Source organism: Hemitrygon akajei, chromosome 7 (assembly GCF_048418815.1).
Source record: "Hemitrygon akajei chromosome 7, sHemAka1.3, whole genome shotgun sequence".
In the NCBI taxonomy this organism is placed as follows: domain Eukaryota; kingdom Metazoa; phylum Chordata; class Chondrichthyes; order Myliobatiformes; family Dasyatidae; genus Hemitrygon; species Hemitrygon akajei.
In genome coordinates this window covers 25,948,327-25,974,676 of record NC_133130.1, presented here as the reverse complement: position 1 = coordinate 25,974,676, position 26,350 = coordinate 25,948,327, and the positions used below count along the sequence as shown (strand labels likewise).

Sequence of the window (26,350 nt, the reverse complement as noted above, 5' to 3'; positions counted from 1 at the left end):
GTGCACACACACACACACACACACACACACACACACGCTTGTACACGCATACAATGTTGAAAGAACACAGCAAGTTAGGCTGCATCTATGGAAATGAACAGTTGACGTTTTGGCAAAGACTGTTCATCATGACTGGAAAAGGAGAAGGCAGAAAAGTTCAAAGTAAAATTTATTATCAGAGTACATACATGTCACCGCTTAAAACCTTGTGACTTTTTTTCCTGCAGGCATACTCAGCAAACCTATAGAATGGTAATTGTAAACAGGATCTGCAAATGTAAATGCAAACACTTGCCAGATCCTTCCTGATACCATCAAAATTGATCTTTCTCCAATTTAGAATCTTAACCCGAGGACCAGACCTATCCTTTTCCATAATTACATTGAAACTAATGGCATTATGATCATAAGATGCAAAGTGTTCCCCACACACACTTCTGTCACTTGCCCTGTCTCATTCCCTAATAGGAGATCTAGTGTCACACTCTCTCTTGCTGGAACTTCTATGGACTGACTAAGGAAACTTTTCTGACCACGTTTGACAAACTCTTTCCCATCCAGCCCTTTTACAGTGCAGGAGTCTCAGTCAGTGTATGGAAAGTTAATGTCACCTACTATCACAACCTTGTGTTTCTTGTAATAGTCTGCGATCTCTCTACAAATTTGCTCTGCTAAATCCCACGGACTGCTGGGTGGTCTACAATATAATCCCATTAATGTGGTCATACCTTTCTTATTCCTCAGTTCTACCTATAAAGCCTCACTAGACGAGCTCTCCAGTCTGTCCTGACTGAGCACTGCCGTGACGTTATCCCTGACCAGTCATGCCATCCCTACTCCTTTAATTCCTCCCACCCTGCCACGTCTAAGACAACGGACCCCCAAAACATTGAGCTGACCCCCTGCGAACAAGTATCACTAATGTCATAATTCCACGTCCAGATCCGTGCCCTAAGCTCATCCGCTTTTCCTACAATATTCCTTAGATTGAAATATACGCAGCTCAGAACATTAGAGTCACCATGCTCAACTTTTTGATTCCTGAACTTATGTAGGCTTAACCACATCTTTCTCTACAACCAACCCGCTTTCTGTTCCGGCTCTCTGCTTCCTATCCCCCTGCAACCCTAGTTTAAACCTCCCCCTGTAAGTAGGCTATTTTCTCCTCTGAAGACATAAATGAGGATGCTCAACATCTTCATTGCTTCGAATGAAAGACCAAAGGATGATGCTCCCTATTTGAGTCTTTAGTTTCTCATCGCAGTTTAACGTAGCAGATTTTACTATCATTTTGCACCAAGTTCCTTAGATGGTGTTATAGTGTTGACAGCCAACATTTCTTTAGCCGTAAACCATTTATCTGGGGGCGACGCCTTTACAATTGTGGTCACATGCATTTACTACAAATCAGAAAGCAGTATTTATTCTCCTAGTAAGGAAGAATAAGATGCTGTAAGATATTAATGCATATCAATTCCTCAGCAAATTTTAGATCACATTCCTGTACTAATTTAGCAAATCTCAGATTGTAGGTGCTGTGGATAGTGTGGAGGGCTGTCAGAATTTGTAGCAGGACATGGATAGGATGCAAAAATGGGCTGAGAAGTGGCAGATGGAGTTCAGCCCAGTTAAGTGTGAAGTGGTTCATTTTGGTAGGTCAAATATGATGGCAGAATATAGTATTAATGGTAAGACTCTTGGCAGTGTGGAGGATCAGAGAGATCTTGGGGTCCGAGTCCATAGGACACTCAAGGCAGCTGCGCAGGTTGACTCTGTGGTTAAGAAGGCATACGGTGTATTGGCCTTCATCAATCGTGGGATTGAATTTAGGAGCCGAGAGGTAATGTTGCAGCTACATAGGACCCTGGTCAGACCCCACTTGGAGTACTGTGCTCAGTTCTGGTCACCTCACTACAGGAAGGATGTGGAAACCATAGAAAGGGTGCAGAGGAGATTTACAAGGATGTTGCCTGGATTGGGGAGCATGCCTTATGAAAACAGGTGAGTGAACTCAGCCTTTTCTCCTTGGAGCGAAGGAGGATGAGTGGTGACCTGATAGAGGTGTATAAGATTATGAGAGGCATTGATCGTGTGGATAGTCAGAGGCTTTTTCCCAGGGCTGAAATAGTTGCCACAAAAGGACACAGTTTTTAAGGTGCTGGGGAGTAGGTACAGAGGAAATGTCAGGGGTCAGTTTTTTATGCAGAGAGTTGTAAGTGCATGGAATGGGGTGACGTTGATGGAGGCGGATATGATAGGGTCTTTTAAGAGACTTTTGGATAGGTACATGGAGATTAGAAAAATAGAGGACTATGGGTAAGCTTAGTAATTTCTAGGGTAGGGACATGTTCGGCACAACTTGTGGGCCGAAAGGCCTGTATTGTGCTGTAGGTTTTCTATGTTTCTGTATAAGACCATTACAATATAGGAGCAGAATCGGGCCATTTGGCCTGTCACATTTCCTCTGCCATTTCATCGTGGCTGATCCATTTTCCGCTCAGCCCCGATCTCCTGCCTTCTCCCTGGATCCCTTCATGCCCAGACTAATCAAGAATCTATCGATCTCTGCCTTAAATATATCCAATGACTCGGCCTCCACAGGCTCTTTGGCAATGAAATCCAGAGTTTGAGCACTGTGGATATCTTTATTACTTAAGCTGCTATTATACAGTGTAATGGTGTAATGCTCTGGTGAAAGCTGCAATTTTGTTTTACTCATGTGTAGCACTCTATTATTATATTTGTAAGTTTACATATATAATTTGTATACTATCTTGCAAATAAGTTTGATCCGGGTAGCATTGAATTTTGTAAGAGGATTTATATGTTGCTTATTGATCAGCATTGTGTTTTGATCTTCCTTCCTGCCACAGTGAAGTTCCCTCCCAACATTGTGAACATCCATGTCAAACATCCACCTGAAGCAACGGTGCAGATCCACCAGGTTTCCAGAGTAGACAGCTCGTCGCCACAGCAGAAGGTGAAGGGTGCCAAGTCGGGCCATCAACAGATCTCTTACCACTTCCAAAGCCCTCCAGTATCCCATGTGCCGAATTCCGTCTATAACCACCACCAGCAAGTTCGCACCTACCACTATCCCAGAATTCAGTCAAAGCTGGGGCGCTGCTTCCAGGAAACTGCAGGTGCACAGGTCAGACCTTACAGCTAATTCTCTTTTTAACCATTAAGATGTTGATCAATTGCAGACCCTGCAGATGGACTCTATGACGACAAATATATTTGTTTCCCTATGAGAGAGCTAATCAGCATGACACAAATATTCCAATTTCAGGACCCCCCTCCCTCCAATGTTCCCTCTAATTGTAATGACCAGTGTGCACAAAAATCTTGTGCTGTGCATTTTTTTGCCCAGTGACAACAGCATGTGTGGACTGAATTATTGATTCAATAATTTTTTCAATAAAGACAGTATAAATTAGCCAGTTGTAAAATTTGCACACAAATCATCATACACTCCGCGTTCTCAGCCTTCTCTCTTATTTGGAACTTACTTGAAAATACTTATAGTTTAATCTTCAGGTTTTTGATTGTCATGATTTAATATTGAAATAAATGATTTGGGGAAAGACTCATTTGAAGATGTGTTCCAGACACATTAGTTCCAGAAGGACCACTCCTGAGATGAAATTGTTGGTACTTGTGACAGAATAGTCCTATACTGATCAAAAATATAGGGCAACAGGGATGTATTGTGGTTACTACAATGGTTTACAGTGCCAGTGACTGAGGTTCAATTCCCACAGATGACTGTAAGGAGTTTGTACTTTCTCTCTGTGACTGTATGGGTTTCCCCCAGCTGCTATGATTTCCTCCCACAGTCCAAAGCTGTACCAGTTGGTAGGTTAAATACTCACTTTAAATTGACCCTTGATTAGGCTAAGATAAATGGGGGGGGGGGGGGCAGTTGCTGGCCGGTGAGGCAAAAAGGGCTGGAAGGGCCTGTTCCATGGTGTATCTAGATAGGTCGTTTGATAGATTGAGAGAGTGAGTATCTTTGTGGAAATCAGCTCAGCTTGGAGCTCACCCGATCCATTTCAGCATCTGATGAGAATTCTTGCTGTCTTTTCACGTGGAATGTCCAGACCCTATTACTCTTCGATGGAAGAAAGCACTTTCAAGTTAATTCTGTTCCTTCCACCTTAAATGTGGTGCAGCACAAACCCACTTGTCCTTTAAAGCCAGTATTTCTATACTGAATGTCCACCTATTAGGATACCAATTCATAAGGGAAAGCAGCCCCCTTTCACCCCTCCCCATCTACTTTGTCCACACTTCTTGCTGCCTGGGGAAGGAGCTATAACATAATCAAAGACCCCACCTACTCTCTCTTTGCAACCACTTCCCATCAGGCAGAAGATTTAAAAGCCTGAAAGCATGAACCAAGGACCAGGACAACTTCTTTCCCACCGGTACCCAGTATGAGAAGATGGAATCTTCACCTCACAATTAACCTCGTTATGACCTTTCACCTTATGCCGTCCTTCACTGCACTTTCTCTGCAACTGTAACACTTTATTCTGTACTCTGTTGTTATTTTCCCTTGTTCTACCTCAGTGCACTGTTGTGATCTATATCAACAGTATGCAAGACAAGCGTTTCTCTGTACCTAGGTACCCATGACGATAATAAACTAATTCCAATTTACCTCTTGGGTTGTTGAGGATACTTCAGTTGTTTCCTTGACCCACTGGATGTTTCCATCATATTGATGTGCTTAAAACCATGACAACTCGACTTAGTTTACTCATCTCTGCACCGAACTGAGGCTGTGGTCTTCAACAGGCTCCTGGATTGGCTGTGGACTCACTTTGGTGAACTTTGGTTCTGAAAGTTATTTGCTTAAGTTTATAGTTTGGACGATTTGTTGTTTTCTTCCTGCACTTTGGATGTTTGAGTGTCTTTTTTAATGGCTTCTTTTGAGTTCCTTTGCTTTGTGGATGCCTGTAAGGAGACAAATTTCAAAGTATGTCTATAGTATGTATATAAATAGACTTTGAACTTTGGGCCTGATAATTTTATTAATAATGGAATTCACATTAATAAGAATGAGAAACCATTTGAAAGTAGTTTGCTTTTAATTTCAGAGCTGAGTGTAGCTTTTTAGTTACTGGATTTAAGTGCCTGGTACCTCTATGTTTATTTCCAGTTCCACTACGTTGGCGAGTCAGACTCACAGGAAAACTTTGAAACTGTGAGCATCTTCCCCACAGTCTGACACTGTCTTTGTTGGTGGATCTAAATAGATCAAAATTAAATGTACTCATCTCTCTTTATGGGATTGACAGGATAAATGCAGGATTGATGTACACCCTGGAATGCAGGTGTGTTTGGAAACTGAGGTCTGCACCCTAATGTAAGAGATTGGATATTAAGGGTAGAGACAAGAAGAAATTTATTTTCCCAGTGGCTATGGAATCTTTGGAATTCCCTACTCAGGAAGGCTGTAGAGTCTCAATTGTTGAGTATATTCAAGGCAAATATTAATAGATTTTTGGAAATCATTTGAACTGATGGTTCCTAAAGGAACCAGATCTTATTGGATAGCAAAGCAGGTTGAGGGCCTGAATGGTCTACTCTTGATATAATTAAATGTTTTCCCATTAGGGTTCTCTTTCAACAAATTCAATTGGATATTTTTTCTTCCATGTTCCCTGTGTTAGATCTTGCACCTCTCACTTCTGTTAGATGAGTTGTAGAGTCATAGAGAACTGTAGCACAGAAACAGACTATTGGGGCCATCTAGTCAGTTCCAACCTGATCTTCTGCCTTGTGCTATATACCTGCACCCCGACCGTAACCATTCTTATCTCCCTCATCCACGTACCTATCCAAACTTCTCTTAAATGTTATAATTGAACCCTCAGCTGCCACTTCTGTTGGCAGTTTCACCGCCATCTGATTGAAGAAATTCTCCCTTAAATTTCCCTTAAATATTTCACATTTCACCCTAATCCTATGACCTCTAGGTATAGTCTTACCCAACCTGAGGGGATAAAAGCCTGCAAGCATTCACTCTATTCGGAACCCCTCATAGTTTTGTATACCTGTATAGGATCTCCCTTCATTCTCCTGCCCTCCAGGGAATAAATTCCTAAACTATTCAACCTTTCCCTGTAACTCAGATCCTCCAAGTCCTGCAAAATCATTGTAACTTTTTTCTACACTCTTTAAACTTTATTGACGTCTTTCCTGTAGGTGAGTGACCAGAACTGTACACAGTGCTCGAAATTAGGTCTCACCAATGTCTTATACATCTTCAGCGTATCATCCTGACTCCTGAACTCAATATCCTGATTTATGAAGGCCAATATGCCAAAAGCTCTCTTTACTGCCTACCTACCTGCGATGCCACTTAGAAGGAATTATGTATCTGCAATCACAAATCCCTTTATTCTACTGCACACCATTCACGGTTCAAGTCTTTCCCAGGTGTGCCCCTTCTGAGTGCAACACCTCACTCTTGTCTTCATTAAATTTCTATTTTTCAGCCATTTTCCCAGAGTCCTGCAGTCCCATCTTCAACAGTGCACTGAACAGAGCAGTACCAGTCAGAAAGATGTATGTAACAATATCCTACTATAATAGTTTTCCTCATGTGGGGAAATGTCTTGGCTGTCACCCAGGGAATGCTTGGATGAAAGCAGATATGAAGTGAACAATGGACAGTTATATAACACAGCTTTTACAACTCCTGGCATACCACAGAGCTTAACTAACTCTAAACTTAGTCCTGTTCATCGGAAATTAAATTGGTTTGAATTATGAATGTGCTGGCACCCTTGTGTTTGCATAAGCCGTAGGTGAATTCAGTGATCCTGGGTATTGTATGATTGCCTAGGTCTCCAATGGATTTAGCATTCCAGTGCAGTTCTTTCCTTTGTGTGTGCAATACGCACCTTTTTATAATTGTCAGGCCAGATGCCAAATTTGTCCCTGCTTCGTTTGCACAATTTCACTGCCAACATTTGGCTCTTGTGCAGAGACTATGTAGCTTATTTCAGTAGGCCAGCACTGTTCATTATCTCTTCATTCATCATTGGCGACTGTGTTGTTTGAGTTCCTTCTACAGCCACTGATCTGCTACATGCTCTCTGGACGGAGGTGAGTAGAAAATGCAAGAAGCAGGTCAGGTGGAGAGAGATACGACGATAAAAATGCAGGTCAAAGCTGAAAATCTACAGTCAGGACTAGAGAGACAAGTAGTTGCCAAGAAGGTTAGAGAGGCCTGGATAAGGAAAAGGAAATAACTGTGATTGTGTGAGTCTAAGGTGTAGACGTCATCTTGTCTGTGGATTAATAGGGGCAGTTAGAGAGAAAGAGAAACACCCCCATTTGTGTTATCTTCATGTTACTTTAGAAGGGAAATAGATTGTTTATCACTTGCTGAGTGAAATTATTTTTCCTTAGTTCTTCATGAATATATACCACTGATAAATATAAATTTGTGTCTACTATCTATTTCTCTTGCTGCTGAGGTATAGAGTTTCTCTCTGTTCACAGTGTCTAGGTTTTATTAAAATTTTATTCACCTTAATTAAATCTCCGCTCAGTACCTTTAGTTCCAAGGTGGTCTATCATCCTATCTGTAATTCCCAGCCCTGGTAACAGACTTGTTACTCTGATCTGCAACCTTTGTCTCACCACAGTTTTCCTGTGGTGGCATCACCTGATCTGTACAGGGTACTCTAGCTGCGACCTAACTAGCATTTCATGCAGTTCCAGCACGCATGACTGAAGGGAGACAATCCGTGTTCTTGTTTTCTGTATCTTGTCTCATAAATCTTTTTTATTTAACTGTCCCGTTGCCTTCAGAAATCTATAGGTGAAGAGACTCCAAACTTCTGCCTTCCATGGCAAATTTTAATATTCTAAGACTAATTTTAATATTCTTGCCTGTTTATAGTGCGGGAAACCTCTACCAGGCCTTTCAAAGCAAGAAGATTGCTGCGGAACTGTGGGTACCTCATGGGGATTCCACAAGTGCCTGAAATGCCCCAAGAAACCTTGTAAGTCTGGTTGTTTAAGAATTAAATTGCTTTTAAAGCAGTGCATTTGCATTAAATGAAGCTAAGTTTTAAGTATCTTGTGTTTAGCTTGCCACTCTTTGTTTCCTGGATAACTAATTTTGGGCTTGGAGGCATTTTGTGGAAACTGTCTCTGCAATGGAATTACCTTATTGTGGTTGCTCAGTATATTGAGTAGACTTCTGTAAATTGGTCAAAATTCCGTTTTTTTTCATTTCAGTTGTCCAACTTTTAAAAAAATCACATTTTAAAATAGTATGTTTTAAATCAGTCTTGATCCTTTGTTAGTGCTTTTACACGAAACCCTCGCCGTTTCTCATTGACCTTTGACCTTGGTTCTTCTGAATTATGACCCTGAATTTGATTTGCAGTGGCCTTAAGTTCTGGAAGGTAACATTCAGTAATGTGGACTGATAGGATTTTGGTTTTAGATAATTTATCGATTCAGGAACAGCTTCTTCCACTCTGCCATCCGATTTCTGAATGGACAATGAACCACGAACCACGAACACTACCTCACTACTTTATTATATCTATTTTTGCATTACTTATTTAATTTAACTATTTTATATAATACTTTAATCTTCCATAATCTTGAAGCATACGTTAAATCGAGGAAGAAAAATAGAGAGGTCAGAGTTAGATTGACTAGAGGCAACAGGAGCAAGATGAGAGAAAGGAGATGACGGGCTGTAGTAACAGGAAAATATCAAAGCTCCTGCATCAATGAGGTATGAATTAGAGGACAGTTCTGTTCCTGCAGTATGTATATCGGTGTTCTCCTGATTTCCCTGACTCTGGTAATGTAGGACAGAAGTAGGAATATGCTGAGGTAGTCAGAAATGGACATTTGGTTCCATCTTTGTCAGCACACAGAGCAATCCCATTCCACCAATAATTTTTCACACGAAAACCAGTAAGTAGGAGCAGGAATAAGCCACTTAACCCCTGCTGCTTCAAATTCCCTATAACTTATTCTTAGCATATTCCCATCACCCTTTTTAGATGATAAGTACCCAATACCCATAGTGCATGAATACCACATAGACTGCATGTAAGGACAAGATTGAATGTGGATTGCTAGAGTTGAGGGGCAGCAACTCAACTAGCTGTGCTACTGTCCTGTCAGCTCAAGTTTATCACCATTTAACCATATACATGTCTGCAGATGTGAAATGTGTCTGCAAACGAGACAACATTTCTGCAGATCAGGGTGTAAAGCACTGTAGTATAACACATGAGAACTTAGGAAAGTAAGGGTAAAATTTACAGATGAATTATACACGAATGAACAAAGATTCAAAGGCTCATTTCATATCAAGGTATACAACTCCTGGAATTCTTCAGTTCTCTGGGCAGCCATGACACCAAGGAGGACAAGAAAGGCAGCACGGTCATCATCCCCTAATTCCCACCGCCCCGCAAAAAACAAAAACAAACTTATTCCTCCTACAGCACAAACAAATGAACAAAATGGATCAGGAACTTTAACCCCCAAGTCCCCCTCCGCGCACAAAGAAAATGAGAAGATCGGGTGGAAAAACCCAGACTATAAAAGCTGCAAGGCTGAAAAAAAGATTTTATAGAAACATAGAAAAATAGAAAACCTACAGCACAATACAGGCCCTTTGGCCCGCAACGCTGTGCCGAAACATGTCCCTCCTTAGAACTACCTAGGCTTTACCCATAGCCCTCTATTTTTCTAAGCTCAATGTAGCCATCCAGCAGTCTTTTAAAAGACCCTATCATTTCCACCTCCACCACCTTTGCCGGCAGCCCATTCCATATAACTATATAACAATTACAGCATGGAAACAGGCCATCTTGGCCTTTCTAGTCCGTGCCGAACGCTTACTCTCACCTAGTCCCACCTACCTGCACTCAGCCCATAACCCTCCATTCCTTCCCTGTCCATATACCCTGCACTCACATATTACACGCACTCACCACTCTCTGAGTAAAAACCTTACCCCTGACATCTTCTCTGTACCTACTTCCAAGCACCTTGAAACTGTGCCCTCTCGTGCTAGCCATTTCAGCCCTGGGGAAAAGCCTCTGACTATCCACACGATTGATGCCTCTCATCATCTTATACACCTCTATCAGGTCACCTCTTATCCTCCACTGCTCCAAGGAGAAAAGACCGAGTTCACTCAACCTATTCTCATAAGGCACGCTCCCTAATCCAGGCAACATCCTTGTCAATCTTCTCTGCACCCTTCCTATGGTTTCCACATCCTTCCTGTAGTGAGGTGACCAGAACTGAGCACAGTACTCCAAGTGGGTGCCAGTTCTGACCAGGGTCCTACAGAGCTGCAAAGTCCATATCCAAAATGCAGAAAAAGACCCGGGCAACACTCTCTGGGCATAGTGGCAGACTCTCCCCTCTCGATCGAAGTACAGGCTGCCAGTGCTCACCCTCCGTACTCACTTCGATGCTTCAATCGGCGAACAATGAAAGCCTAAATCAGTGAAGCAGAGCCAAACATCGGCCTGCACCCTGTCAAGTAAAGTGTATAAATGTAATATTGTCAAGTACGGAACACTTTGAAAATGATACTGCAGGGAGTTCAGAAGCCTAATGGCCTGAGGGAAGAAACTGATTCCATCCTGACCGTTCTTGTTTTTATGTATCGGAGTCCCCTGCCTGATGATAGAAAGTTAAAGTGGATGCTGGATTAGTGGGTGGGATCCTTAATAATACTAAGGGCCCTGCGTGTGCAGCACTCCTGGTAAATGTCCCTGATGGAGAGTAGGGAGACCCCTATGATCCTCTCAGCCATTCTCACAGACCTTTGTAGGGACGTCCGGTCCGATACTCGGCTGCTCCCGTACAAGATGGAGATGCAGCTTGTCAGGACGCTCTCAAAGGTGCTCCCTGTAAAATTCAGTTTCAGGTGTGGGGGTGGTGTGGAGCCTTGCTTGCCTCAGTCTCCATAGGAAGTGGAGGTGCTGCTGTGCCTTCTGTTCAGGGAGGTGATATTAAGGGACCAGGTGATGTCATCTGTGATGTGAATTCCCAGGGACTTGGTGCACTCAACTCTCTGTACGGAGGAGATATGTATTTGCAGAGGGGGATGGTTCATCTGCACTTTCCAGAGTTCCTTGGTCTTCTCCAGGTTCAAACTTACATAGATTGTTCTCAGATCAGTTCACCAGCTGCTCCACTTCCTCTCTGTACTCCGATTCATCACCGTTGTTGATAAGGCCAACCGCTGTTGTGTTATGGCCAACTTGATGAGACGGTTTGAGCTGGATCCTGTGAAACTGAACAGCAGCGGGCTGAGCTCACAGCCCTGGGGAGCACCAGTGCTCCGTGTAATGGGACGAGAGACATGTTGCCCACAATGGACTGATGTTACCTTTCTGTTCAGAAGTCCTGTATCCAATTACAGAGGGAGGTGTTGAGATCCAGGGAGGACAGTTTGCCTACCAGTTTCTGGGGTATGGTGTTAAATGCCAAACTGAAGTATATTAACAGTAGTCCGGCATGTGAGATTCCATCTTCCAAGTGGGACAGGGCAGAGGCTAGTTGCATCATCATTGGATCGATTTGAACGATGAGCAAACTAGAATGGGTCCTGTCACAGGGTACTGTATTGAGTATAGAGGTGTTCCACAATAGGTACACTCTGTACCCAGTCCCTCGGCTCTATACCACCCACAGCTTACAAATCTAGCCCAGCTCCATGGGTGATCTGGATTAACGCACTTAGCAAAGTTAGCCAATCTTTTTACCAATTATGTTTTGATCAATATTGATGTTTTCAATTAGTTCACATCTGTTATATGCGTGTTTCTAAGTGCCCACATCAGAGAACTTTAGAACTACAGAGGTGCAGAAGATTAGTGTGACCACAGGTCTAGTGTGGGGTGTAAACTGTGTAGGGTGGGATGATGTCACAGACAAGGTGAAATGCACCGTGGGCATTCCAGTGCAGTTTCGCCATTTTGTTTCTGAAGTACCGTTGCATTTTGGAAACATTTAAGACTCTTTGAGGAAAGTAGGAACAAGATTTTAAGAGGAAAGCAAGCAAAAGGATGAGGGCAATTTCTGCCCCTTGGTTGAACCCCACCAAGAGAGGAGAGTTGGAAAGTCTGAGATTAGCACGAGGGTGTACTTGCAGCGTGGGAGTGGCCAAAGGTTGGCCGGGGCACATCAGATGGGATGGAACCAAGGTGAAGCAAATTTGACTTGGGTGCAGAATAGGAAGAAATCCATTGATGGGCATTGCCAAGAAATTTATCCCCAGTCATAGAGTCATACAGCACAGAAGCAGGCCATTCAGCCCATCTGGTTCATGCTGACTGAGATTGCTATGTAAGCCAGTCCCATTTGCCTAGGTTCAGCTCATATTCCCCCAAGCCTTTCATATCCATGTATACGTCTATCTCTGCCCCTTATTTTGTGTACATCTCTATAATATCACCTCTCATTTTCATTTGGTCCAGAAAATAAAGTCCCAACCCACTCAAACCCTTTTCCCATAACTCAGTCTCTTGAGTCGCGGCAATATCCTCATAAATCTCCTCTGCATTCTTTCCAGCCAAATGGCCTCTTTCCTTTTGCAGGGTAACCAAAACTCAACACAATATTAAAAATGTGGCCTCACCAATATCCTGTAGAACTACACTATAACATCCGACCATCCTGAAAGATGAAGGGCTTTTTCACCACCTTATCTACCTACTATGCTGCTTTCTGGGAACCATGCTCTGGTATTCCTTGGTCTGTCTGTTCTACAACACTCCACAGGGCCCCCATTTGTGTTTTCAAAATGCAGCACCTCATGTTTGTCTGAATTAAATGACAATTGCCATTCCTTACTTACCACATATTATGCCACTGGCGTTTAGGGCAGCAATGAAGGTCCTCCATCTCTGGTGGTGTTCAGGGCTTCCTTCATTATGTCAGTAGCTTCCTCTCGGTTTTCACTACAGTCAGTCATGCAGGTCCTGGTGGAGACTCAGGAATACCAGTAGAAGGATTCTCTATTGCTGTTTTCATAACAATTTTGTTTTACCAGTTTGGTTTGTTAGCTTTGAGCTGAACCCGCTCAAACCTGGAGAACCAGTGGACCGCTCTGAGTCTGGTTTCTACCCTTTGACCTGTTTGGCATGGGTGACCCTACCAAGAGCCAAACCATAAAACTCTGACTCCAGCCAACATAGATCTCCAGGTCATTGAGTCATGCATGCCTCCAAACCACAATAAGGCTGTGTTCCTCCTGGAGGAATTGCCATTCCATAGTCTACAGTCAACTTGGCTCTGTACTCTACGGTGCCCCACATGTGGTTCAGGGTCCTCATTTCTGCCTCTATGAAACAACACTAAGCTGCCTTTGGTCTCCCACCTTTCCTCCACCCTTCAGGGGTCCAGTGATGAAAGAGTTGGCCTCTCTTCTCATCTTGTGCCCAATACATCCCCAACATTTCCTCGAGTTGATTGTGGCCACGTCCTCTTGATGACACTGAAGGAGTAGAGCGTGGTTGGAGATCTTTCTTGGCTAGAAAATGCGGATGATCGTCCAAAAGCTCGTGGTGTGGAATGACGACGGTTTGGCAAGGTCGCTTTCTGTTCTGTGCCAGCATTCTGGGCCATACAAGAATTTGGACAAACCACACCTCCGCTACAGCTTCACCTTGTTGTGGATGCAGTACCAGAGATGATTAATTCCCCTGCAAACCCTGTCACAAATGCAGACCGCATCACCAGAAGATTTTAATTACTCTTTTCTGTGTAATACCAGCCTCTCATTGTGAAGGAAAGAGAAGACCAGAGATGTGGTTGTGATACAATGGAGAAAGAAACAAGCAGAAGAATTAAGGAAAGGGAAGTAAAGAAGAAAGACTTTCAGAAGTGAAAGAGCACAGAGAATTAGGAACACAGGACCTGAGAAATGGGTTAACAAAGGTGCCACATTCTCATAAGCACCAGAGATTCTACAGATGCTGGAAGTCAGAATCAGTATCAAAATCCGGCTTAATATCACTGGCATATGTCATGAGATTTGTCATTATGCAGTAGCAATACATTTTCAGTACATAATAGTTAAACCTGTAATTAAGTAAGTAAATAAATAAATAATTTAACTTTATGTATGTATGTGTATATATATAAAAAATTAAATTAAGTAATTAGTGCAATAAGAAAAAAAAGTCAGGTAGTGTTCATGGGTTCAATGTTCATTCAGAAATCTAATGGTAGAGGCGAAGAAGCTACTCCTGAACACACCAGAGCATCACACAGTTCCTGATGAAGGGTCTCGGCCCAAAATGTCAACTGTTCATTCATTTCCATAGATGCTGTCTGACCTGTTGAGCTCCTCCAGCATTCTGTGTTTGTTGTCACATTCTCGGTTATTATTTTGTAAAAAGAGAGGTTAAAGGTGATAGATTATGGTGGTTGGATAAATTTAACACCACTCATAGTTTGGTTGCATACGTACCTTTGTGCAAGCATTATTGTCAGTGTTACAAACACGTGTCTGGAAATGTTTTCATTGTAGGTTTTTGTCAAATGGCTATGGATTGCAGTACGGATGTGAAGGTAGTGTAAAATCTCAAAGTTCAAAGTAAATTTATTATCAGACTACATATATGTCACCATAGACAACCTGAGATTGGTTGTATTGCAGGTATAGTCAATAAATTCATAGAATAATAACCATAATAGAATCAATGAAAAACCGTACCAACTTGGATATTCATCCAGTGTGCAAAAGACAACAAACTGTGCAAATACTAAAGAAAAAATAATAAACAAGTAAGCCATAAATATTGAGAACATGAAATAAAGAGTCCTTAAAAGTGAGTCCATAGATTGTGAAAAAAATTCAAAGATGGGTCAAGAGAAGTTGAGTGAAGTTATCTCTTTTGTTCGAGAGCCTGATGGTTCAGGGGTAATAACTGTTCCTGAACCTTGATAAGAGGCTGTTGTTGTGGCACCACTCAGCCAGTCTTTCATTCTCCCTCCTCTGTGCTGACTCGTTACCACCGTTGATTTGGCCTACGGTAGTAGTGTCGTCAGCAAACTTAACTATGGCATTGGAGCTACACAGTCATGCAGTAAATTTGCACAGTGTGCAGAGCAGGGGGCTAAGCACACAGCCTTGTGGTGCACCTGTGCAAATGGAGGTTGTGGAGGAGAAGTTGTTGCCAATCCAAAGTGACTGGTATTAACTCACTGTGTTACCTATTGTGTTAGCTCTATTTACATTAGTAAGCTGCCTGTAATGCTTCAATTTGAAACAAGAATTGGCTTAAAATGTAGTTTGAGTACTTAACAAGTAGATTGAGCAGATTCATTTACTTGCATTTTGAATGTTATTTACCAGTGAATGGTTGCAGATTGGTGGAATACACAATGGAACTTGCTGTCTAAATCTTTGGATTAGAAATTCCTTTGTGTGAAAACTAATCTCATGTTTGTGAAGCAGAATGAGTAAAAAAATAATCAAATATAAATTATTCAGTGAGTGTATTTTGGTTCATGCCATAACATTGCTTTTAATTTTGTGTAGAGGCCATGAAATTTGATCTGATACCTTGAGAATTGTGTCAATGATTGTGCACTGTGTGAGGTAGCTGTGACTACACAGCAGCCTTTTTGCATTCACATTGCCAAGCTCTGTCCTGTGGTACCATCCATTTATGCTGCTGAGACAAGATTTTTTTCGTCGTTGTGACGGTGGCTGCTGCTGTTCCTGGAGGAATGGCTTGCCAAAGTTCAATTGGAACAAGAGTAAGTATTCCACTTCTGCTATGCAGGAACTATCGGTTGACCGATTGTGAATGGACTCCACCTACTGTTCACCCACTAACATCAAAAGAACAGTAGGAATCAGGTTTATTATCACTCACATATGTCATGAAAGCTGTTGTTTTGTGGCAGCTGTATAGAGCAAGACATAAAAATTACTATAAATTACGAAATTAATAGTGTGAAAGACGAATAAGAGGTAGTGTTCATGGGTTCATGGACTGTTCGGAAATCTGATGGGAAAAAGCTGTCCTTAAAATTTTGAGTGTGGGTCTTCTGGCTCCTGTATCTCTTCCCACAATGTAGTAAGGTCATGAACACATTTCCTGGATGGTGAGGTCTTTAATGATAAATGCAGCCTTCTTGAAGATATCTTCGATGGCGGGGAGGTTTTTGCCTGTGATAGAACTGGTTGAGTTACCCTATACAAGTCTAAGTCACTGACGAACAGTATGAAAAGCAACGGTCCCAATACTGACACCTGAGGAACACCACTAGTCACTGGCAGCCAAACAGAAAAGGCTCCCTTTATTCCCCCACTCACTGCTTCCCACTTGTCAGCAATTCCTTTATCAATGCCAGTGTCTTTCCTGTAATGCTTTGTACATCAGTCACTGAAAGTAAGCATGCAGGTACAGCAGGCAGTGAAGAAAGCTAATGGCATGCTGGCCTTCATAACAAGGGGAATTGAGTATAGGAGCAAAGAGGTCCTTCTGCAGTTGTACAGGGCCCTGGTGAGACCACACCTGGAGTATTATGTTCAGTTTTGGTCTGCAACTTTGAGGAAGGACTTTCTTGCTATTGAAGGAGTGTAGCGTAGGTTCACGAGGTTAATTCCTGGGATGGCGGGACTGTCACATGTTGAAAGATTGGAGCGACTGGGCTTGTATACACTGGAATTTAGAAGGATGAGAGGGGATCTGATTGAAACATATAAGATTATTAAGGGATTGGACACGCTAGAGGCAGGAAACATGTTCCTGATGTTGGGGGAGTCCAGAACCAGAGGCCACAAGTTTAAGAACAAGGGGTAGGCCATTTAGAACAGGAAAAAGTTCCAAAAACTTGTAGGAGCTCAGGAAAAACTTTCACCCAGAGAGTTGTGGATCTATGGAATGCTCTGCCTCAGAAGGCAGGGGCAATTCTCTGGATGCTTTCAAGAAAGAGTTAGATAGAGCTCTTAAAGATAGCGGAGTCAAGGGATATGGGGTGAAGGCAGGAACGGGGTACTGATTGTGGATGATCAGAAATGATCACAGTGAATGGCGGTGCTGGCTCGAAGGGCCGAATGGCCTACTCCTGCACCTATTGTCTATTGCCTTAGTGTTTTATAATGTTAAGCAGCCTCGTGTGGGGCACCTTATCAAATGCCTCTGAGAATCCAAGTAAATGACATCCACTGCCTCTCCTTTGTCCACCCTGCTTGTCACTTCCTCGAAGAACTTTAACAGATCTGTAAGGCAAGATTTCCCTTTACAGAAACCATGCTGACTTTGACTTATTTTGTCATTCGTCTCCAAGTACAAGTACCCCGAAACCTCATCCTTAATAATAGACTCCCAACACTTTCTCAACCACTGAGGTTAGGCTAATGGGCCTATAATTTCCTTTCTTTTGCCTTCCTCCCTTCTTAAAGAGTGGAATGACATTTGCAAATTTCCAGTCCTCTGAGACCATGCCAGAAGCAAGTGATTCTTGAAAGATCATGTTCAGTGCATCTGTTATCTTTTCAGCAACCTCTCAGGACTCTGGGATGTAGTCCATCTGGTCCAGTTGATTTATCCACGTTAAGATCTTTGAGTTTGTCTCACACTTTTTCCTTTGTAATGGCAATGACACTCTCTCCTGCTCCCTTGCACTCACGGAGCTCTGACACACTGCTAGTATCTTCTACAGTGAATGCAGATGCAAAGTACCGATTAAGTTCATCTACAATTTCTTTGTCCCCATTACTACCTCACCAGTATCATTTCTCAGTGGTCCAATATCAACTCTCACCTCCCTTTTACTCTTTATATAACTGAAAAAAGTTTGTGAAGGTTCACCGTCTTGAAGGATGTTCTGACATCGAACTTAAAGACAGAGGTCACAGGTTTGCCAGCTGCTGTGGGGATTAGCGCTTGTGTAGCATTACTCTCCCTATCAATTATAATTGTGCCACAACAAACACAGCACTTTCGGGGAAGGAACTGATAAGGGAGAAATTTCCTCTTGTAAGCATATTGATGAAGTAAAGTATGACTACGTAGAAGCACAGTTTTAGCTCACATACCTTACCCCCAAGATACTTACATTCAAATAATTGAATAAATTACAAATAAAATATGAGGTTAAGCATTGATGAATATGAATCTTCTGACTTATGCAAGTCTTTCTGTTTTCTAATGCCATAGTTTTAGAGTCAAATAGTGCAGAAATAGGTCTTTCTACCCACATATCAATGTTGAGCATCAATTACTGATTTATACCAACCCTATTTATCCTCACATGGTCTGTAGCCTTCTGTGCCATTGAAATTTAAGTCTTTGTCTAAATATTTCTGAAATGTTGTGAGAATAACCACTCCCACCACTCCGCAGGCACTGCATTCTAGAGTTCAGTCATCTTCTACTTCCTCAAGTGTAAATCTCTTAATCTAAGGCTATGCACTCTCTTTTTGCCAACTTGCTCTTTAGGGTGAGGGATTGTTCAGTCTGTGAGTGACTCCATTTGACAACTGGGTGGACTCAGCCATCCTGCGAAAAGGGAAATGGTGGAAATCACTCTGCAGGCCAGGAACATCTGTGGAAAGAGACACAAAGTCAATATTTCATCTAAAAAAAAATCCTTGTTGAGTTGAAACATGCACGCTATTTTTCATTCCATGGTCGCGGACTGTTGATGGTATTTTCTGCTTTTATTTGTTTCGGTTTTGTTTAATCTTCAGCCTGAGAAATTGTCCAGCATAACCATGGAGTCAGTGATAAGCAGTAGTGTTGCCAGGGATACTCAGATCACCTGGATAGTTTAATGGAAAAACAATGGTAAACAAGCCGATAATCTGGTTTTACTGATGTGGAATGAAAGCTAAACACTGAAGCGAACACTAGAGATAAAATGATAACAAAGAATTTGTTGCGTGAATTAACTTCTGAGCATTGCACAATTGTGTACAAAGTGCCTGCATGTGGGCTTCCCTTAAATGATGTTAAAAGGTCAAAATGACAGCTTCTCCTTAATGCTTACTGTAATACTACTTTGCTTCAATGAAAGGTTGTGTAGGGAACTGCAGCTGCTGTTTACCATAACGTTGGTGGGCTAAGATATCAGTACAGACATCAGTATTTTTTTTATTGGTAGACCTGTTTCCCTCCCCATTAGATGAAGTGAGGAGTGGAAGATTGGGGGTTATGGTATTTTACTATGCACATAACCAAATAAATTAATGCCTATTCCTTTGTCTCTGTCTTTAACCAGTTTCTTTTATACTCTCAAGAGTTGGTGGATTTCAAGACAAGATTATTGTGGAAAATAATAGTTTCTGGTGTGAGAGGCACCATATTGCCATCGACACCAAACTTGTTCCTGACTGAGACTTAAATAGACGTTTCTTTGGATTGTAGGATGAAGCAAGCGCTGTCATAGAGATCGATGCTGGGCCTCAAATTTGTATAAATTATCGTAGTGACTTAAAGGAAGACATTGAATGTATGTTTGCTAAACTTCTGATGACACGTAGATGAGTAAATAGTGCAGAGGGAGTAAGTAGCATACAAAAGGATATAGATAGAGAAGGCAAAGGTCTGTGCAAAGAAGAGTACAATGTGGAAAAATGTGAAGTTGTCCACTTTGACAAGAAAAATAAAGGAGCATACTTTCTAACTGATGAGAAGGCAGAGGGCAATAAATGTGGGAAATAAATAAGTAATTGAGAGCCATGAGTGCTTTATAAACACTGTCCTACGTGGGTGGTAAAATTCCATCTGTGTGAGGAGTGCTCATGATTGCAGAAGACCCCTTTAATTGCATGTCAATCTTCATAGGGAGTCTCTGTAATGTTAGCAGAAATAATTCAGCTCAATGCTTAAGAGGCGCTGCATGTTAGAGGTGCTTTCTTTTATAGGTCTTGTGGGCTTTCTCAAGTTGAGATAAAAAGTCTCACAGCACACCTCTGAAGAGCAGTCACCTGACAAATATTTATCCTTCACTAAGCATAAGAACAATAGATAATCTTTAAATCAGCTGGCTGTTTAGGGGCACTTTACGCATGCAAGTTGGTTGCCGGCCATCCGATGTTGCAGTAAGGATTAAACTTTGAAAATATATTGGATATAATATGATGTAGAGTTTCCTAAAAGAATGTGCCACACAAATGTGGTTTCTTGGGCAAAATCAGTGGGGAGGAGTTTAGTACTAGTCCCTTGAACACTATCACAAGATGGTATCCAGATGCGACAGAATGGTTTCTGTGGCTGATGCTGTTGAAAGAAAGGGTAAGAAATTTGTCCTTGGTTTTTGCATGTAACACATGTTCAACTGATTAGGATAGAATTTGGTAGAATTTCATTTATTAAAAGTGAAGCTGCAGAAGTTGCCCTGGTAGTTATTAGAAAAATACCTCAATGTCAGGGCCAGCACTGAAAAGAAGCGTAAAATGCAGAGGTGCAAAATGGAGAGTTGAAGAGACCTGAAGAAAGACTTCATTGTGTAAATGTTGTCTTTATAACCTGTGCTGTACTTTTTGGTAAATGAAGTGACTATAGATGATCCAACTGCTTTGCTTTCAACAAGTACTTTTTCTACTTGCTCTTGATGTGCTAAGATTCACAATTTATTTATTTATTTTTCACCCTTGTGCTTCCAGAAGAGAATACAAGTGAAATCTATTTCAATAATAGTGACGCTTTTTTTTAGTGAATGGAACAGGAATTTGTTCAGAAGGAGAAAGCCAGTATTTCTGTTCAAAAATTTATTGGATTGGCAGTGGTGTAGCAAGAGTTTTTTTTGCAATTTTTGACAATGTTACCATGACAACATAATTGCTGCATGCTTTCTGGCAAATGTTAAATATCTGCCTTTTTACAAGTGCTACATTTTTCCTTTCATCGTTTCCCCCAAAATCCCACTATGCAATTCAGAAAAAATGACCGTGTTAACTTTCTACACTGTAGTTATTCTGCTGAGGTCAAGGAACTTTTCTTAACAAGAAGATTACAAGCAGCCAAAGTTACAGAATTGCTTTAGGTTTAGCAACGTGAAGCAACATCATTGCTGCGGTGACCCTTTAGAACACAGCAATTTTTTTTTGTAATTAGACCCTTCAAACGATGAAACCAGAATTGGTCATGTGGTTGAGTGTGAGGAATAAAGCTTTCAACTGCAAGTTAGATATCAATCACATGGGCAAAAGAGTGCCAGATGGAAATCAGCCCAGAATGAGATAATGCATTTGGGGAGAACCAACAGGGTAATGGAATACACACAGAAAGAGTTAGAAAACTGAGGAATATAGAGAACGAGAGTGAGTGCATTTCCACAGGCTCCTGAAGGTACCAGAACAGATTGACAAGGTGGCCAAGGAAGAAGATTTATTAGCTCTTCTATTAGCCAAGGTAAAGAACAGGAGGAAAAGCAGGAAAGTCACGGCAGGATTCTTAAAATACTCCCAAGAAAACAGTTAGAAGATTGTGTACAGGCCTAGTTATAACAATCATAGGAAAGATGTGATTTCACAAGAAAGGCAAAGTATTTATGAGGCTGTGTCCAAGAATTTTAGGATGCAGTTGGTTTGGGTGGGATTGACATTTTTTTGCAATAATGCTAAAATTAAGTGTGCATTTTCTGAAGTAGCTGTTGCGAAGAGTGCATCATTAAAGAATTTTTCTTTTAGAAACATAGTAAACTAGAAAATAGCAATAAAAGTACTCAGCCAAGCCTGAAAGGTGGTGTCCAGATATTCTCACTGCACTTAGAACAATACCTGCATAAGCACTTTGATGACACTTTTATTGTCTGGCCTGGACAGGATGGCCTGAATGAAATCCTCCTGGTAAACTTGTTTGTTGTAGTCACATGCCGAGGGAACTAGTCTTCATCAAGGGATCAGCAGTGGAAAGGGTGAGCAGTTCCAAGTTCCTGGGTGCCAACATCTGTGAAGGACTATCCTGGGTCCAGCATACTCATGCACTTACAAAGAAGGCAGTGTCTGTATTTCATTTGGAGTTTGATGAGAATTGGTGTACCAAAGACGCTCACAAATTTCTACAGATGTACCAAGGAGAGCATTCTAAGTGTTTGCATCACTCTCCCGTATGGAGGGCTCACTCCTCAGAAATGCAAAAAGCTGCAGTCTCAGCCAGCTCCATCATGGACCCTAGCCTCTCCAGCATCAAGAACACCTTCAAAAGCTGATGCCTCACAAAGGAGGCATCCATCATTCAGGACCCCTGTCGCCGAGGACATGTCCTTTTCTCATTGCTACCATCAAGTAGGTGGCACAGGAGCCTGAAGACACACACTCAACGATTTAGGAACAGCTGCTTCCCCTCCACCATCAGATATCTGAATGGACAGTAAACCCATGAACAATACCTCAGTATTTTTCCTTCTCATTTTGCATCTTTCTGTAAAATAGAGCTTTTTAACTTGTGCGTTGTGATGTACTGCTGCATTTCGTGACATATTCTGGTGATATTAAGCCTGATTCTGTTTCTGATGTACTGAATTACAGTGAAATACGTCATTCTGCATACCATTCATACAGATCCATTCATTTCCACAGTGATTCAGGTAATGCAAGGTAAAACAATAACAGAATACAGAATAAATTGTGACATTTATAGAAAAAGTATGCAGCAGCTAAACAAAAAAGCTGGAAGGCCGTACTGAGGTAGGCTAAAGTCGTGAGTCCAAATGATCATACTAGGGAACAATAAGATAGACTCCTGACTTTTAATGTGAGATAGAAGCTGACCTTGGTATGTGCTTTCGGGCTTTTGTAAGTTCAGATGGGAGGGGGGAGAGAAGAGAATTTCCAGGCTGGGTGGAGTCTTTGATTATGCTGACTGTTTTATCAAAGCAATGAGAGGAATCGTTAGAGTCCATGGAGGCTGTTTTCATGATGTGCTGAATTGTATCCACAATTCTTTGCAATTTCTTGGGGTCTGTGGGCAGAACAGGGGCCATACCAAGCTGTGATGCATTGGGGTGCATTGATAACAATTGGTGATGGTCAAATGGGACATGCCAGACTTCTTTACACTCCCGAGGAAGTAGAGGTGCTGTGGAGCATTCTTGGCTGTGGCATCTTGGTTGGCATGTAGGAGTTGGGCTGAAAAGCTCGTTGCAAAATCTGTGTAACTCCAAGCTCCAGATCATTCAGCCTGTTACGGCTGTTTCACCCTTTATTAAGATCACAGCTGATCTTGTTTGGGCCTTCAGTGAAGAAGGAAATGCCCTCAGTACGCAGCCTTCAGATGTAAAGTACACATTTAAGGAAAGACTGTGTTCTTATTTGCCTGCAACAGCCATGTTGGATCGAAGTCATGCCATGTAATTTGAATAGCAAACGTTAACATCTTGTGCCTGAAACACAAGAAAACCTGCAAATAACGCACACAAAATGCCGGAGGAACTCAGCAGACCAGGCCGAATCTATGGAAAAGAATATAGTCGACGTTTCAGGCCAGAAACCTTCATCAGGACTGGAGAGAAAAAGATGAGGAGTCAGAGTTGGAAGGTGGGAGGAGAGGAGGAAGAAACACAAGGTGATAGGTGAAACTGGGAGGGGGGGAGTAATGACGTAATGAGCTGGGAGGTTGGTGAAAGACGTATAGGACTGGAGAAGGGGAATCTGATAGGAGAAGACAGAAGACAATGGTAGAAAGAAAAGGGGAGGAACACCAGAGGGAGGTGATGGACAGGCAAAGGAGATAAGGCGAGAGAGGAAAAAGGGGAATGTTGAGGGGTTGGGGGACAATTACTGGAAGTCTGAAAAATCGATGTTCATGCCATCAGGTTGGAGGCTACCCAGGCAGAATATAAGTTGTTGCTCCTCCAACCTGAGTGTGGCCTCATTCTGATAGTAGATGTGGCCATGGATGGACATGTTGGAATGGGAATGGGAAGTGGGATTAAAATGGGTGGCCACTGGGAGATGCTGCTTTTTCTGGCAGATGGAGCGTAGGTGCTGAGCAAGGCAGTCTCCCAATCTACGTCAAGTCTCACTGATATAGAGGAGGCCAGACTGGGAGCACCGGATACAGTAGATGACCCCAACATGTGTCACCTCACCTGGAAGGACTGCTTGGAGCCCTGAATGGTATTGAGGGAGGAGGTGTAGGGGCAGGTGTAGCACTAGTTCTGCTTGCAAGGATAAGTGCCGGGAGGGAGATCAGTGAGGAAGGACGAATGGACAAGGGAGTTGCATATGGATTGATCCCTATGGAAAGCAGAAAGTGGGGCGGGGAGGGAAAGATGTGCTTGGTGGTGGGATCCCGTTGGAGGTGGCACAAGCTACGGAGAATTATGTGCAGAGGCTGGTGGGGTGGTAGGTGAGGAGATCAGGAACCTTACCCATGGTGGGGTGGTGTGTGGATGGGGTGAGAGCAGATGTGTGTGAAATGGAAGAGATGCAGTTGAGGGCAGTGTTGATAGTGGAGGAAGGGGAGCCTCCTTTGTCCTGGTAAGAAAAGCCTCATCCTGAGAACAGATGTGGTGGAGATGGAGGAATTGAGAGAAGAGGATGGCATTCTGCAGATGCTAGGAATTCAAAGCAGCACATACAAAATGCTGCAAGAACTCAGCAGGTCAGGCAGCATCTATGGAAAAGTGTAAACAGTCAATGTTTTGTGTTGAGACTCTTCATGAGGACTCAACTCTATACACATCACCGTGGACTTCACATGGTCTGTACATACCGGCTGTGTGGTGAAAAAAGCAAAACAGCACCTCTTTCACCGCAGAGGGCTGAAGAATTTTGGTATGAGTCCCCAAATCCTAAGGACTTTCTACAGGGACACGAGAGCATCCTGACTGGCTGTATCACTGCCTGGTATGAGAACTGTACTTCCCTTAATCACAGGACTCTGCAGAGAGTGGTGCGGACAGCCCAGCACATCTGTAAATGTGAACTTCCCACTATTCAGGACATTTGCAGTGACAGGTGTGTAAAAAGGGCCCGATCATTGGGAATACGAGTCACCCCAACCATAAATTGTTCCAGCTGCTACCATCTGGGAAACAGTGCCACAGCATAAAAGCCAGGACCAACAGGCTCCAGGACAGCTTCTTCCACCAGGCCATCAGACTGATTAATTCACGCTGACCCAATTGTATTTCTAAGCTATATTAACTGTTCTGTTGTGCAGAACAAATTACTATAATTTGCACATTTAGATGGAGACACAACGTAAAGATTTTTACTCATCATGTACGTGAGAGATGTAAGAAATAAAGTCAATTCAATTCTCTTTTATAGATTATAATTACCCTGCTTATCACCATATTTCCCTGTTGTAAAGCTCTCCCCGCTATTGAGCTCATCTACATGGAGTGCTGTCGCAGGAAAGCAGCATCCATCATCAGGGACCCCATCCATCGAAGTCGTGCTCTCTTCTCACTGCTGCCATCAGGTAGAAGGTACAGGAGCTTCAGGGCCCACAGTACCAGGTTCAGGAACGGATATTACCCCTCAACCATTAGGCTCTTGAGCCGGTGGGGATAACATAACTTTACTTCCCGTCACTGATCCCACAACCTACAGACTGACTTTCAAGGTCTCTTGACGCATGTTCTCGGTATTCATGCTTATTTATCTATTTATTTATTTATTTATTTATTATTACTTCTGTTTTTCCTTTTGTGTTTGCACAGTTTGTTGTCTTTTGCACACTGGTTGTTTGACCATAATGTTGGGTGCAATTTTTCATTGATTCTGTTATGTTTCTTGGATTTACTAAATATGCCCAGAAGAAAAGAAATGGCATATATGTACTTTGACAATACATAGGTATCTTGTACTTGTCACGTGACAGTGGTGTTGAAGCTATACCGGACTTAAGGTAGTGGTCTTGTGATGGTGGAGTGATGTCATTTTCCTGCCAGTAGAGGTCATGTGACAGGTTTTTTTTTACAGGGTATAAAAGGAGGACCCCTCCCTGTGAGGAGGGGCAGTTCGTGGCTGGATTTGCCATTTTGACTCCATGCCACTGCGTGGTCCAATATTATGATGCAGTTTGGTTGAAAGGTGGAGTTTTATTTAATGCCTAAAGTTTAAAAGGTCATTGCCAGCAGTTTCTTTATAATACTGCCAGTTAAAAATCAGTGGAGAGTGAAGATTGGAGTTCGGGAGCTAAAAGATCAAGGAAAGTCGATTTCGACTGTGAAACAGGTTTGACCTTGTTTGATCCTCATTCGGAAGGAATTCGTTGGCTGTCCCCATGGTAACCCCTGTGAATAATAGCAGAAAGGGTTGGGTACAGTTTTGTAAAGGAAAGGTCAGTGGCTTTAAGCCGTTTCATTTTCATCTTCGTAAATTCTCCGGGAAAAGTATAGTTCGACTGGG

General features: G+C 42.3%; 1 protein-coding gene across 4 annotated transcripts in view; it reads left to right on the top strand.

The window, feature by feature from the left end:
* ltbp1 (latent transforming growth factor beta binding protein 1) overlaps positions 1–26,350 on the top strand; it is a 417,603-nt gene that overhangs the window by 164,380 nt on the left and 226,873 nt on the right. For all 4 annotated transcript variants that reach the window (XM_073050519.1, XM_073050520.1, XM_073050518.1 and 1 more), the window contains exons 7-8: positions 2,874–3,151; positions 7,925–8,027. In XM_073050519.1, the coding sequence (XP_072906620.1) occupies positions 2,874–3,151; positions 7,925–8,027 (381 nt within the window). The remainder of the gene's footprint in view (positions 1–2,873; positions 3,152–7,924; positions 8,028–26,350) is intronic.